The sequence below is a fragment of the Heterocephalus glaber genome, unplaced genomic scaffold, assembly GCF_053883595.1.
Source record: "Heterocephalus glaber isolate CG9 unplaced genomic scaffold, H.glaber_assembly_v1.0 deba00001504, whole genome shotgun sequence".
Lineage (NCBI taxonomy): Eukaryota > Metazoa > Chordata > Mammalia > Rodentia > Bathyergidae > Heterocephalus > Heterocephalus glaber.
Genome location: NW_028258324.1, coordinates 23,166,782 through 23,182,073, shown reverse-complemented (window position 1 = coordinate 23,182,073; position 15,292 = coordinate 23,166,782). Strand labels below are relative to the sequence as shown.

Genomic DNA, 15,292 nt, shown 5'->3' with positions numbered 1-15,292 from the left:
ATATTAAAAAAGATATCTTTCTATGAGTTCTCTTGTACACTAAGATATGCAAATAAATTAAAACAACAAAATAAATAAGATTAAATGATGGTATTTCCTATATATAATTATATATAATTTTAAATATATTTATATAATTTTATATATAATTATATAATTTTAAATAGATATGTAATTATTTAATATATATAATTTTAATAATCAAAAACTCTCAAGTATAGATTTTTGTTTACTTTACTGACCTATCTGATACTTCCTTTATCTCTAGCACTGATAAAAGGAGGAATATGGTTGGCTTCTGTGAGATCTTGGGGCCTCCTACTTTGATAATCACATTTTATTATAAACAAAAGATAAAATTGTTTCAAATTATTGTCCCTTTACTCCTTCATCAAAGTGTCTTGGTGGCAGAGTCACAAGGCACTTTGTATAAATGGACAGGCAGGTTTCTCGCTTCTACCTGCTTGGCTAAAACTATAGATTGCTTCTAAATGCAGCACCAGTTTCAAAATGCAGTACTCATACAATCCATGGAGAGATTATGGTTGCTTATTAATTCAATAAATTTCTCAACACTGTTCTCTTGAAAAATGTAATAGAGCAATCAACACGAGAGCTTCAAAAGAATAGACAAGTGCTGGGTCTTAAGAAGGAACATAAAAATAATTTTTAGCCCGGGAGGCCACATTGTACTTTTTCCTCACTTTCACTTTCTAAAAGAACTGTTTGTATCAGATCACCTTTGTTTAATGAACTGTCTGGCTTTACATGAGTTAATGAACCTCTGTGGCACAAAATAGGCAATACTAGGTTTTATGTGAGCAGCAAGGTGATTATTGCTCCATTTCTACTTAACTTTAATATCATTTGACAGCTTTGTGCCACTGATACGTTAGAGGAAACTTGAAGTGAATATGAAGAAATCAACCATATGAGTTTTAGGCTTTTTATGCTGGTTTTTATTTTAAAGAAAACGTTGAAAGCAGATAAAATGAAAGTTTCTGTGTTTAAAGAGAGGGAAGAGTCCCTACCGTGGTCTCATATACTCAGGCTCTTTTGGGCGCCAGCCCTGCTCAGCCTGTTATCCCACAGAGGCCTCTGGGGCCTTCCTTGCAACATCGGGATTTCTCAAAACACATTTTCAAATTCACTGATCAAGTCTATTACTTTCTTACATTTCTTTTCTCTCCTAACTTGTGTTATTTTATGGCTCATAATCACCTTCAACTGAGGAGCAATCAACAAACTTAATTGAAGCCAATTTTGCCGAAAACTGCACCACATTTATAAAACAAAGAAAAGGTCACTCATTTTGGCCATTTACTAACTAATTTGATTAACTGATCGATAAACTAAATTAAATTAAATGTCTGTATATCTAATATATAATGCAGCATCTGATGGAAAAGATATTAAGTACATTGTGAATTTTCTTTTCTTCTTCAAGCACCTCCTTTCTAACATGAAACAAGGCCTCTACAGCTGCCTTCAAGCTCTTTTTTTAAAGAAAAAAGTCTTGAACAATCACTAATCTCGTATTTAGAACTCCTGATTTTTGTGTTGCACAAGCCAGAGATCTATGTAACCTAAATAAGGTCGCTGTAAAAAAAAGCAATTCCGTCCCAAGTTCGATCCCTGGTACCAAAAAACAAGAAACAAAAAACAAAACAAAACAAAAAAAACAACTGGGCCGGGGATTTAGCTCAGTGGTTCCGCCTCCTGCCTCACAAGCACAAGGTTCTGAGTTCGATCCTCGGTACCAAAAAAAAAAAAAAAAAAGTAATTCAAAGGAATTCTCCAATGGTAGAATTAGACCTGCAGCACCTTTATGTGGTTAGTTCCCCACCTTTCTGAATGCTATCAGGGTGCCGCTTTGATACAAGGAAATTTAAATTCACAGCAACTTCATCTTCCTAGTTAGCATGGCATTTTCACTAGAAGACAAGCCATATGGGGTCCAGCAAGTTTCCTCATTCTGAGTTTTTTGCTCACATATAAGGCATGGCATTGCAGGTTGTGCAGTACACAGTTTTGCCACAGCTTGGAGGAGGCCACTCACATTGTAAACATGGCAGATTAGTGTATTAGCTACAATTTTCCTGGCAGATGAAATACTACAGTTCTAACAAAATCATAAAACAGCCTTCCTTTTGTTCCTAAACATCCACCGTTCTCCCATCCCCACATATCCTTACCCTGCTCTCTGCCCAGAGTAGCTGACTTCTTTCTTCTACAAGAGAAACCAGTTTCTTTGGCTTCCTGATGGAGGTTAACCACTGAGGACCTGGAAAATGGGAGGTTAGGAGCAGAGTGAGCTCATAGAAGCTATTTCTCTGTTTTACCCTCTCAAAGAAGCCAGTCTCTGTGACATTCTCTCTCTACTTCTGGTTCCCTATTGTAATTCACATATTTGTCTCTGTGAGGCTGACTACTACAGTAGACCAAGAGTGTTCATCTTAGACCTCACACTAACAAATTTATAAGCAATCCCTTTGCAAATAACATTCTTTATCTTCTCTTTGAAGGTGTTTTCTGGTTTTTATTGGTACGAGGCCACACCTTATTCACACACAGTAACTGTCTCCTCTCTCTGTGCTCAGGCTCCACACTAAGGGCCTCTGTCTCACTGATATGTTTGTGCCTCCCTAATGGGAAGAAGGACACTAAGGACAATATGAAAAGAAACATTTATAGGGAATAGAATCCTCTCAGAAAATCTGTCACATGAGCTTATGTTTTTCTTCAACCAGGAGAGAAAGAAATTGTTACACATTCACTTTCTGTGAAAAACATTGCTTCACATAACAACAATATTGATTTAAAGTTTGTTTCAAGAGCTTAGTACTCAAAATATAAATGTCAAATCATACAAAGCTATAAAATATGAATCTTATATCCCAATCTCCTACCCCTGGTTCCATTGTCTTTTTTAATAATTTACATCTTCCTCCTTTGGATACCAGAAGATATTTTTAAAACATTAAAGTACTTATATATTCTAAATATCTGAAAATACTGAAGTCACTCTAAAGTATACTTCAGATTCCTGATTTATTGCTCTAAACAGTATATTTTAACACTCAATGTTATATTAACTATTTAATAAAATCACATTTCCTTTTATCATACTTTAAAATATATGAAGATATACAATTGCTTTTATATTTTCATGGCTTCTATAATCTACCTTCTATTATTCATCTAAAACCAAGTCCTCTTTGTTCTACCCATAGGTTGTTTACAAAAACTGAAGGCTGATAGTGCCATTATAATATTATGGCATACAATATTGAAGAATGAAGTAATGTAAAGGAAAAACACACATACACACAAAAGGAAAATAAGTAAACGTAAGCTACCAAATATGCATTAAAGATCTAATTAACTCCCCTGTCAGACAATCAGTTATTCAAAATATTATAACATGACTGTGCTTCTTTCTTCATCTTGAATTGTATATGTGGTTATACATAATTTTATATGGGACAGAAGTTTTAAAATTACATGAATCTATAAATTATATATAAATATAACATTATTTTTTATTATTTCAATGAATTTATTAATCCTAGGAAAAACTGATAATGAGACGGAAATGATGGCTTCAAGAACATAACCTTGGTAACAGTTTGGCTTGGTTTCCATGGTTATAAAGAGTACAACTGAGAGGCTCAAAGAATGACAATTTTCTTTGATTGGTAGATTCTCAAAAATGATGATTTGGAAAGTGACAAGAGATTTTAAAAAAGAGAAAGATTTCCCTCATGAGGAATGAGACATTAAGTGTAATAATCGCCCATTGATGGTTGGACACAGGACAGGCCTTTGAAATTCATTGAAACCTCCCTTTTTTCCTTCACAAAAAAATCGGGTAGTGAAGGACCCTAGTTAGCAAGACAGACTCCATATTGCTGCTTGACCCACCTGCCTGTCCTTTAGATGAACTCAGAAGGAGGAAGCTTAGAAACCTCCTCTCCTTAAAAGGTCCCTTTAGAAATAACAATTAATCAACTATTGTTTTACAAATGTTCTAACAGCAGGACGTTCTGCTTCTGTACCTTTTTCTTGCTTTACTAGTTCTATCCCATAGGGGGTCCTAGAAACTGTTGGCCTTAAAGGTGTATAAAACATGTTTGTCTCCCCCCTAGTCGGGGCTCAAGTCCAATGCTGGGCTCTGGTCCCAGCTGGCAATAAACTCCTGGGTGGATTTCATATTGGTCTCTGGTTGGTTCTCTCTCACTGGGTCTAACAGATAGAATACCTCAATTTATAACAGCATGAATCTGCAGACTAAAATCCCTGCTCCTGATTAACTAGACTAAGTATATGAAATTATTTATAATGTACTCCTAAAGATTAGCTTAAAAATCCATTATTTGTCTTAAATTGTGAGGAAACTAAAAACCAAAAATAAATTTTTTTGATGCATCTGTATTGCTTTGTGGGATTTTTAGGAGAGGGAAATATGGTAAAGTGGAAAATGTAGTAAGAAGGGCAATACGAATTCTGGAGTCAGGATATCTCCATAGTTGCTGCTATTAGCTCAAGAATATCATTTATTTGCTACTTGCTTTTCTAATAACTACCTAAGTTACTGGTCAGAATCTGAATAACTACCTAAGCCAGTGATGACAAACCTTTTGGAGACCAAGTGACCAAACTACAACCCCAAACACAATTATTTATTTCAAAGTGCCAACACTGCAATTAAAGCTGAATACCGGTGTTTTAATTTAGAAAGAACAGCTCATACACTTGGCTTGTGTGCCAGTAGAGAGGGGTCTGCATGCGTGCTGTGGCAGACAGTGCCACAGGTTCACCACCATTGACCTAAATTATTGGTCAGAATCTGAATACCTACATAGGGTATTAGATGTTCCTTGACTTACAATGGATAAAACCTAGCATAAGTTGAAAATAATTTAACCCACTAAACCTACCAAATGCCATAGCTTAGCAACACAGCAGAGAATCAGGTGTTTATCCTCATGATCACATAGCCTAATAGGAGATGCAGTGGCTGCAGTGGGTTTGCTGCTATGGCCCAATATCTCAAATGAATACAATACACATATCATAAGCCCAGGAAAAATCATATTGAATCTTATTTTTTTAAATCTATTGGATGCTTATCATTTTCTCCCTATCAATAAGTTAAAAATCATAACTTAAAATTTCCTAAGTGAGAAAGACCTATTACACATGAATTTAAGGATCTCTTTTTATGTCTTGAATTCTGTGAGTTTAAAATGTTTTTCCCAGATATGAAGTAAACTAAAAAGATGTACAAGCAGGCTAGAAAAATTTGCAAAATACTCAAGATAGTAATCTTCTACCTAATGTAAGTCTCAAAAGAGGGAAAAAATAGTAAAAGAAAAACCAATGACTCTTCATTTAGATTTTTCTAGAAGGAAGGATGCTTAAAGGAAGGAATGAAAAATTTCTCAGTTAACTGTTTCCACCTGAAAGGCAAAGCAATTGAAGATAAAGAAATGAAAAAATAACAACACAAATCAGTTTAGAAGAAAGGGAGGTAGACTGGATGAATTCATGACTATGTGACAAAGAACCCTACAAATAGCATCTAGGATACAACTAATAGAAAAAATATTAAAGGAAAATTGCTTTACATAAACATAAATTCCTTTACAAACAATCAATCATTTATATTATAGTAAACTTCTTGAGTTACAAGGGATAAAGACTTCTTCAACCATATAAGCAAGGAAAGAAAGACCTTTATGAAGTGGAAAATGCCTGTTTTCTTGAGAAATCCACTTAATACTCAAAGACAAGAGAATCAGGGTTTACTGAGATCTGAAAGAAAATGAAATGTAACCCAGGAATATTATACCCAGCTAATGTGTCCAGCAAGTATGAAGATGACAAAACTTTTAGATATGCTGGGCCTGAATTAAAGAAACATGAGCTGATGAGCCTTTTTGGAAAACAAAACATTATTACAACCCATGACATGGTGAAGTTCTTATTAAAAAGCCAATATTAAGTATTGCAATGTTGTTAATATGCATGGTTATAGAAAATAACTTCAGAAAAAAAATAACTTCAGAGTTATAAGCATGCTCAATATACATAGTTGGTCTCCACAAGAATAGAAATAGTGTCTGTTCTAGGCCAAGAAAGGAAAAGAAATTAAGGAGAAAAAAATGAAAATCTTTATACATTTAGTAACAGACAAAATTAACTGTAAAAAAGCAGAAAAATCATAAATGATGCATGAAATAAGATAGTAAAAATAAACTCATATAAACAGAAAATCTAATATAAAGCAAAAGCTTAGAGAAATACAGATATTATCAGCAGATTGTGTATTAGTCCACTTCATGTTACTTTAATGAAATACCTTAGGCTAGGCCATTATAAAGAAAAGAGGTTTATCGAATAGTTTCTCTGGTGTGAGAAACTGAAAGTGTAAATAAGGACAAAATGTATAATAGGTGATGTGAAATAGGAAGAAAAGGGGCGAAAGGGAAGGAAGTGGGAGGGCTAAGGGAAGGGATAGAAGGGAATGGGATTAATATGAGAAAATGGAAAAATAGGACCAAAATCTTTGTAAATAGGGAGGAATGGAGGAGTTGAAGGGAGGGCTGGGCAAGGGTGAAAAATAAGAACCAAGAGAGCCTATGTAAAGGTGCAAATTTCCAATGATGAATGTCATTATATTGTATACCTAAAATGTACCAATGATTAGAATGAATAATCTATAATGTAAAATAGGAAGAAAAGGTCCAAAGGGGTAGGGGTAGTGGGAGGCACAGGGGAAAGGAAAGAAGGGAAAGGAAAAAATGATGAGAAATGGAAAAAATGGAAATAAAGTCTTTGTAAATAGGAAAGGGTGGAGGGTGTGAAGGGAGGGCTAGGAATGGGGAAAAAATAAGAACCAAGATGCATTATATAAAGGTAATTGTGTTGTATACCTACAATGTACCAATAAAAGAATTTAATACAAAAAAAAAAAAGAAAAGAGGTTTATTTAGCTCACAGTTTTAGAATGTCAAGGGCATAGCATTGACATTAGATGAGCTCTAGTGAATACCTTGTGGCTTATGGCATCACAATGTTGGGATCTGATGCAAGAGGAAGAGATTTCATTGCTAAACCAGAAGCCAAAGAGGCCCAAAGTTTGTTCTTTCATCACAACTCTCGTATGAGAACCAACGGGTTTTGGTAACCTAAGTACCTTCCTTTGCAACCCATCACCAATTAACACTGTTACACTACAGACCAAACTTCTAGCACATGAACTATATCCAAACCACAGTGGGTGATTTAGAATGAGCCATACTCATTTTTTAACATTTTTGGAACAAGTTACTTTATTTTGATGAATAAACGAAATAGCAATTGAAAACAAAATAAAATAAACACTTTTCTCTGGCAGAATTACATCCAGACTCCAAGTCATGAGGTCCTTTTCCACAGTTCACTAGCTCTTGTCGGTTACTTTCCATATCTCAGTCTTCAAGCAAGTAGTTAGGGTTAACTACTAGGTAAGATCTGCATAGCTCTCACTTCCTTCTGTGGAGCCTTTCAACCCAGGTTGGGTGAGTTCAATGAGAACATGATCATAGTGTGTGAGTCGATGAATGATTTTCTCTATGATTCTCTTTTTATTTATTAGTTCCTCTTCAGAGTCTATTTCTGATTTGACTTCCTTCAAGTACCAGTTAACAAGTTCACTCCTCTTTAATGCTGACTCATCCTCCTCTTCCATCTTTCTGAGGTGAAGCACAATAAGGTTAGAGATTCAGCAGTACTCAGAGAAACCCAGACTTAAGGAGGCTTTGAAAACAGGATCTTTATTTATGTCTTCACTGTAGTCACTCATTCCATTCACAAGGTCAGGGCTGTCAGCATGACCATTAATACCATCTGGCTCCTCATCACCCTCCATCTGGGTCTCCTCCTCTTGATCTAGATTGACATCAGAAGTTTCCACCCAGATGATTGACTTATTTAGTAACTGAAAAGCTTCCTTCATATGTTTTGTCTGACTTTATCACAGCAATGCATGCAGGCCATAGCTTCAGAGAGACTTCTGAGAGACAGATCATGCTCTCAAGCTGTTGCACTGTAATCCTTCACGAAGAGTTGGTTACCCCAGAACCATCCCTCTGGCAAAGATGTTTATACTGTTCCACAGTAAAGTCCTCTAACTCCTTGGAAATCTTGGGTTTAAGCTGTCTTGCAAAGAGAAGATACCTCCTGATGTCATCAAGGGAATAGACATGATCAATCGATTCCTCAATTCTTGAATGCAAATCTACTATTCACCTGGCAATAGCATAATCTATAACCTCATTACGTTCATCCACTACGATAAAGAAGAGATCAAATCGGGATATAATGGGACCAGTCAAGTTTATGTTCTGTTTCAATGACTTTTACCTGTCATAGTGTCCACTGATTGGGTTTGCTGCTGCCAAAATAGACGTCCTGGCATTCAGAGTAGCCTTCACTCCTACTTTAGTACTAGAAATGGTCTGCTGCTCCATAGCTTCATGAATAGCAACTTGAACCCACACATTCATTTTATCAAATTCATCAATACAATACACACCGTTATCAGCCAGCATCAAAGCTCCAGCCTTAGTAACAAACTCATGAGATTCTTCATCTCTCACAACAGCTGCTGTTAAGCCAGCAGCACTGGATACTTTGCCACTGGTGTAGACAGCTCTGGGGCTGAACTCTTCTATGTGCTTGAGAAACTGACTCTTAACCATACTTGGGTCACTAACAATACAAACATTTATATCTCCTCGAAGAGAGGTCACTTCTTCTGTTGTCTTTGGGACACCACCAAAGAGCATCAGCAGGGTACTGTTTTACTTCATCATTGCCATATATGGTAGGAAACAGGCTGGTACAAAGATTGTGGTAGAAATTTTTATCTTGACTCATTTCAAATACTTTCTCCCACTCTTTCACAATCATTTGGTTCTTAATGCTCTTGGCTATCTCTGTTCTTCATCTCTGAGCTTTGTCCCTCCAAACTGTGGGTTGGTTGGTGCAACATAACAGGCAAGAAGGCCAGCCTGTAAGAAAGATCCCTAACACCAAGGGCTCAGAGTCCTCAAATGCCTTCTATCTCATATCCATCAATACCACTGACACGGGAATTAGTTTCCTCATGTGCTCCTGGGGTATTAAGCTTAGAGACATCAGGTACAACAATTAGTGCCCCTGTAAAGTCACACTTGTCACCAGCTTGAGCTGACTCCACAGCTTCAGCCCTCAAGATTACTTCTAAACTGCGGGGAATACTTCCTTGGGGAAGCTCAGCTTGAGTCTTGAATACAAACCTTTTGAAAATTAACAAATCTTGATTTATTTGTATCCAGCAAGAATCTACTACTATTGGCACAAACTGGATTTTGGCAGATGTTTGGCTGTGTGTATTTGAACTGCTACTCTACATCCTTTATCAGCATCTGACAGTCCAAGCACAGGAAAGTTCCGCTCACCAGCTCAGGGTGAACTGGGTGAGTCCACCACCTGCACACTAATGCAAGTGAGCAAACCAATCCTGGATGATGTGAATTCTAGAATCTTGTGTCTAGTGTGTAAGTCTTGGAATGCAACATAAAAATCTTTGGCAGGAGGGATCTCTTTTCGGTCTTTGACAAAGGTCTTCAAGGCCTGACACAGGTAAGGGTAGACTCTATAGAACTCTTTTTTTTTTTTTTTTTTTTTTTGTAGAACTCTTCTTGAATGGTGGTGGAAAGTTGCTGGTTATATTGTTCCAGGTCTGCAAAACTCACAACCAATGTGTTTCTCTCATGACAAATTAGCTCCTCTGCTAATTGCAAGTACTTGATTTCACCATCGCTGTTCTGGAACTCCTCCAAGAAGTCCAGCAACAGTTTCTACCATTTCTGGGCCACCTCATCGCGGACTTCCAGGTGCGGGCTGCTGGCGCCCAGTTCCACTGTCGCCGCGAGGTCCATCGCTGCCTGCTGCTGAGGACTCACCGCCACAGAGCTTCCCCAACACAAGTCCATTTTTTAACAGTTTTGGACAGTTGATATCATCACAAACTAGTTTAACACTATCAGACCCATCAAGTTTACACATATATTGATTTAGGCTAATATGCTTGATACATATTTATCTTGAAAAACCTTTAGAGCTGTGTTATAATGTGCTTTAAGTGACGCATTAAATAATATTATTCCACATATTTTTCAGTCAGTAAATATTTGAGTTCCTAGCTAAGAGTCAGGTACTGTTTAGATGCTTAGGATATATCAATGAATAAAAAAAATAAAAATTCCTGCTTTGCAGGATCTGACATTCTTGAGAAGGAAGAGACCCAACATATAAATAAAGTAAGAATATAGTGTGTTACACGGTGATAGAGAATAATAAAAGAAAGAAAAATTGAGTAGGATAAGAAGGATCAAGGAAATCCCTAAAAGGGCCTAAGAGAGTGTTGTATGTGAGCATTAAATAAAGTGGATAGGATAGACCTCATTTAAATGGTGATGTTTAGGCAAAAATCTTAGATGAAGGAATTAAACTACAAATAACTTCCACACTGGCATTCCAGAGGAAGAGAATAGTGGAAAGGTCCAAAGTATAAGAATCGCAGGGTTGTTTAAGGAATCCATATTTCTTAGCAATGCTATTCATTTACCCTGTAATTTCGTTTATTGTTTACAAACCAATTTTAGCATTTTAGAAACAAGGCACAATGTTTCATCAATATCAGTGGGAATTATTACTGTCTTCTTTATATAACATGTTCTTTATTGTAAGCATACTTTAATTAAAGGGCTTTTTCACATCGTGCTTTGCATCATAATTATGTTAAAAGTATTTGTGAATATAGCTATTTAGTTCGCTGCTTCATCATTCTTTCACTGAACATTTCATGAAGTCAGATTAACAGGTCAATAGCTGCATTAGTTTTCTGTTTTGTTTTGTTTATTTTTTTAGGAAACAACAATAAGAAGAAAAGGAATATACACAAACTGCAGAAATGCATTTTGCTTTTCCACTGAACTTTAGCCTCTTGTTCAGTGAAGCACCATTCTATGTGGTACATAGGATTCATCTTTCTTTTAACCAGTATTTAACAAACCATTCCTTCAACTGTACTAACATTTTTTTCAATGAGTTAGCCTGTAAATAGTATCAGAAGTAAACCCTAAGTATGCACTAGTAAGTATATATTAACTCTAAAGCATTTTGCCTACTTTTATTTAATGTATATTTATTATAGTAATTATCTCAATTTCTTGAGGACTTTGCTCTGGGGGAATGGAAGCTCAGGGAAGCTTATTTTCAGAGCTGGAAATGTGAGGAAAGAGTGCTGCAGAAAACAATTGGTGTACTCTAGCTGACACTGAATTGCTGCATTGGCCATGCACGATATGGCTGCTATTAAGAAAGGCAGTTGTGTGCAGAACACTGCTGGGCTGGCGGCTGCAGCTACTGAAAAGCTCATTGCTGTATTTTGGTGATACCGATCTGAAGATGCAGGCAGATGTTGGGAGGGAAAGGTGACCACACTGAACAAGGCACAAGGTAAATATTATTTAAATAGCAGTAGAAATAAAGAAATTTCCAAAATGGTAAAATGGTAAAAGAAGTTCTTTTGGGGGTGTTTTGTAGTCTCTGAAGATTAGTGTTTTTCTTTTAATTCTCCTTCATCTTAATAGTTCCAAATTCTTCCTCCTTCTCTCTCTCTCTATCTCTCTCTATTTTAATTCTATGTCTTTTCTTTCCTTCCTTTCATCTCTATCAAACACATACATAAACACACACCCTAAGAGATATTTAAATAAATAATTTTAACATGTCATTTTCTGTAGAGTGCAGTTTCCTGCTTGTTGTTTCTCTGCCTCCATATGTCTCTCTTGCTCTCATTCATATAAATGAATATACATAATATTTACATAAATGAGAACTACTCACAATATTCATTCTCTCTTTTTTTAGAGTCTTTACAGGGAAATACCATTAGAAACTATTAAAAGTTTTAATTGTTCATAGCATACCAGGTAAATCACAGAAGACAAAGATTATTTGAAAACAGATACTGTTTTAACTTAGCCTTACTTGAAGAAAATGTGAAAAGAATTTATACATACCAGCTAAATTTTTGCCTCTACCTTGGGCTTCACAATCTTCTGATTATAGAATACCTTTTGTCCCATGAAATATTTGTGCATAGAACTCCAAATTAAGTCTTTTTCCATATCATTTTGGCGAATGGTGACCTTCTAGATATATTTGCTCTAGAACTATGTCTATGTCTCTCAATTTCAGATGGATTCTACTGTGGATTCAGTAATCTCCTTTCTGATCCTTTCAATTGATGCCTTTTTTTGCCTAGACAAAAAGAGAGGAGATACCAAATGTATTTCTTACTATCAACCAAGAAGTGTAACCTGATTTACTCTCCTTATTACTCAAGAATGGATATCTCAAGTCATCACTTACCTGTTTTAAAGTAACAGAGAGAGGAAAATTTTAACATGTACTGTATAAGTGAAAGAAATGAACAGTCAGTTGAATGCCACATTATTGATTCTAATTAGTTTTGCTTCTCAAAGAGAAGATAAATTGTGTCATTTTATTTATTTTATTTTCAGGAGGTCTTACAATTAAAAAAAAAGAAATAGAATATTGAATCTTATGTTGTGTTACTCCACTAGAGTATACATGCTTCCACGAGTGGAGGCCATGTCATTACCTCTCAGTATGCTCACTGATGCTATGAACATATTGAACTGTTTATAAATTAATGAAGCAACATATGAAAAGAGCAGGTTTGAATAAGGTAGTAAAAAAACACACCTGGATACAAGGCTTATTCATGTGTGTAAATAAATGGTGAATGGAATAATTGAATAAACACTTCCATTTACATTAAAATATTGAATTTTTCATATTTAATAAGGTAACATATGATTTGACTCTAAAAAAATCAATAATAATTATATTTCTCTAAATATTTTTGTTTTCCTTCCTTTCTATATTTATTTACACACCCTGTATTATTTCACAGTGAAGTTTTTGTTTTTTGGTTTTACTTTGGATTTTTTTTTTTATTGTACTGGGGATCAAACTCTAGACCTTGTGCTTGCGAGGGCAGGTATGGTGCCACTAATCTAAATCCTAGGTCTTACAGTGAGTTTTAATATGAGAAACTGTAAGTAAAGGGATAAGGCGTATGCACAGAAATACATGCCTTAGGTGGTACATGATTGGATTCTTAGGTGGATTCATATTTTAAAAGATCAAGGCATGAGTGAGAGGTGCTATTTTATCACTGAAAGATAGTCCATTTACTTTGAGTTTTCGATCTCTAGTAGTCACTTTTATAGTTGGCTATTCATAAAATTTGTTGTAATTATTATTGCATGAAACAGTGTAATAAGAATAGTTTAAAAGATAAATGTACAACAAGGTGTATACAGCACTCAAATTATTATGTAATTAAGATCTCTGAATGCTGCCTCCTCATTAATTTATGTTTAAGAGCCCCTTAGTTAATTCCCTAATACACTGACCAAATGTAGTGGAAATGAGAAATTTCATACACTATTATGGAGAATGTAAATTGGTACAATTGTATTGGAAATCAACTTAGTGATAGCTAGTAAGGAGGAAGATCTTCATACTCCATAAACCAGGAATTTCATGTCTGGATATGCAGCTTCAAAGGGCATCTCCACATGTGCATAAGAAACATTACCTTACATAAAATGGTATAACTGCCCATTAAAATGGCCAATGCTTGTGTTTATTATTTTTATAAAATGGAACAACATGCAATGTTTGAAAATAAATGTGATTTTATGAATTATTATGAATTTTTAAGAAATATAATTTAAGTGAATAAGATGTGTTTTAGAATTTCATCCAAAATACTATTATATAAAGAAAAATAATTCTCTTTCACTTCATATATATTTGCAAATATATATATATATATGAATGTTCATAAATGTATCTGTATATATGTATATAATTTTATGGTCACATAATTTGTATAGTAGAACCAGAGGTACAAAACCCATAAACCTTGTGAAGTGTTCCTAAATCCAGCTATTCCAGTCCTTCTTCTGCTTCAGGCCTATAGGCTTATATCTTACTCCACCCCATCTATTTCCCAGGATGTTATCTGGAGCATGCTGCTGTTTTTTGTTTTGGGTTGGTTTCATTTTGTTTTGAAAAAGGCACCATCTCTTTTCTATTACTATGTAGATTTAAATAAATTGACAGTCTCTCCCCTACTACTGAAAGAATCTATTTTGATGAGCATCTGTGCCATGAAAATGTAACTCAAATACTTAAATATAAAGTAATGGGTAAAATTTGGCACAATGGTAAAATAATGAATGGACAGCTGAGAAAACTGATCTTCAGAAACAGCTAAGTTATGCTCTGTAAAAATGCCATCAGTAGAGAATAATTGTTCAGGGAATTGTATTGCAATTTATTTCCATTTCTTTTGGCTAGTGCTGAGGACAAGGGTGTCCAAGAAGCTCTTTTTTTTTTTTTTTTTTTTTTGAGACAGTGTCTCCCTATGTAGTTCAGGCTGGCCTTGAACTCTCTGTGATCCTCCTGTCAGTGCTGTGATTACAGGCTTGTGTCACTGGCCAAGGACAAGAGAGAACATCCTGCGGCCATGCTCAGCAAAGCAGCAGATCAGAGGCTAGGGAGAGAAAAGTGGCCAATGAGGAGTTTCCTGGAAATAGACAAGATCATTGACCCTCAGTTTTCTAACATTCAAGTTTCTTGTCTTTGTACTGCAATCCCATTGTGAGATTTTAAAGTTTTGAATTATGCCAACTATATCATTCCTACCTTATATTGACTTGATTTCATGGAATGGAAGAAGGATACTAGGAAAACCTGTGTACTTCCTCAAAGGACAAACACTGGCCCTAATAAAGACTAGATAGACATCAGTCACCTCAGTGGGTGACCAAGACCTCAGGACCCACTATTTCCTAGAAGAAGCCTTTGTTCTTTCCATTCACACTGGTTACATGACTTGTTTCCCAATTGGATCACTATTACCTAAATGACTATACTCATAACCTTATTGGTTGATCATGGTTGTGGCCCAAGTTGTACCACATGGGTTTAGCTCTACAAAACTCCCCTGTAAAGTGTGGTCCTTAGCTACCCATTTGAGTCCCCTCTTGCCTCTCAGAAGTATCCTATCAATAAATATCTTCCTACTCTTAATCTCAGTTGTTCCTAGAATTCATTCTTTGATTTTTAGAGAACATGAGCTCAGAGTACCCAA

The 15,292-nt window shown here is 35.5% G+C and overlaps 1 protein-coding gene and 1 pseudogene across 1 annotated transcript in view; both read right to left on the bottom strand.

The window, feature by feature from the left end:
• Positions 1-15,292, bottom strand: part of LOC147825275 (uncharacterized) — a 122,825-nt gene that overhangs the window by 32,815 nt on the left and 74,718 nt on the right. Inside the window, exons 4-5 of the mRNA XM_087186304.1 lie at positions 12,120-12,360; positions 2,196-2,284 (exon numbers count right to left, since the gene is read on the bottom strand). Of these exons, the coding sequence (XP_087042430.1) occupies positions 12,294-12,360 (67 nt within the window). The 3' untranslated portion in view covers positions 2,196-2,284; positions 12,120-12,293. The remainder of the gene's footprint in view (positions 1-2,195; positions 2,285-12,119; positions 12,361-15,292) is intronic.
• On the bottom strand, positions 5,391-12,104 carry LOC101711328 (DNA replication licensing factor MCM6-like; annotated as a pseudogene).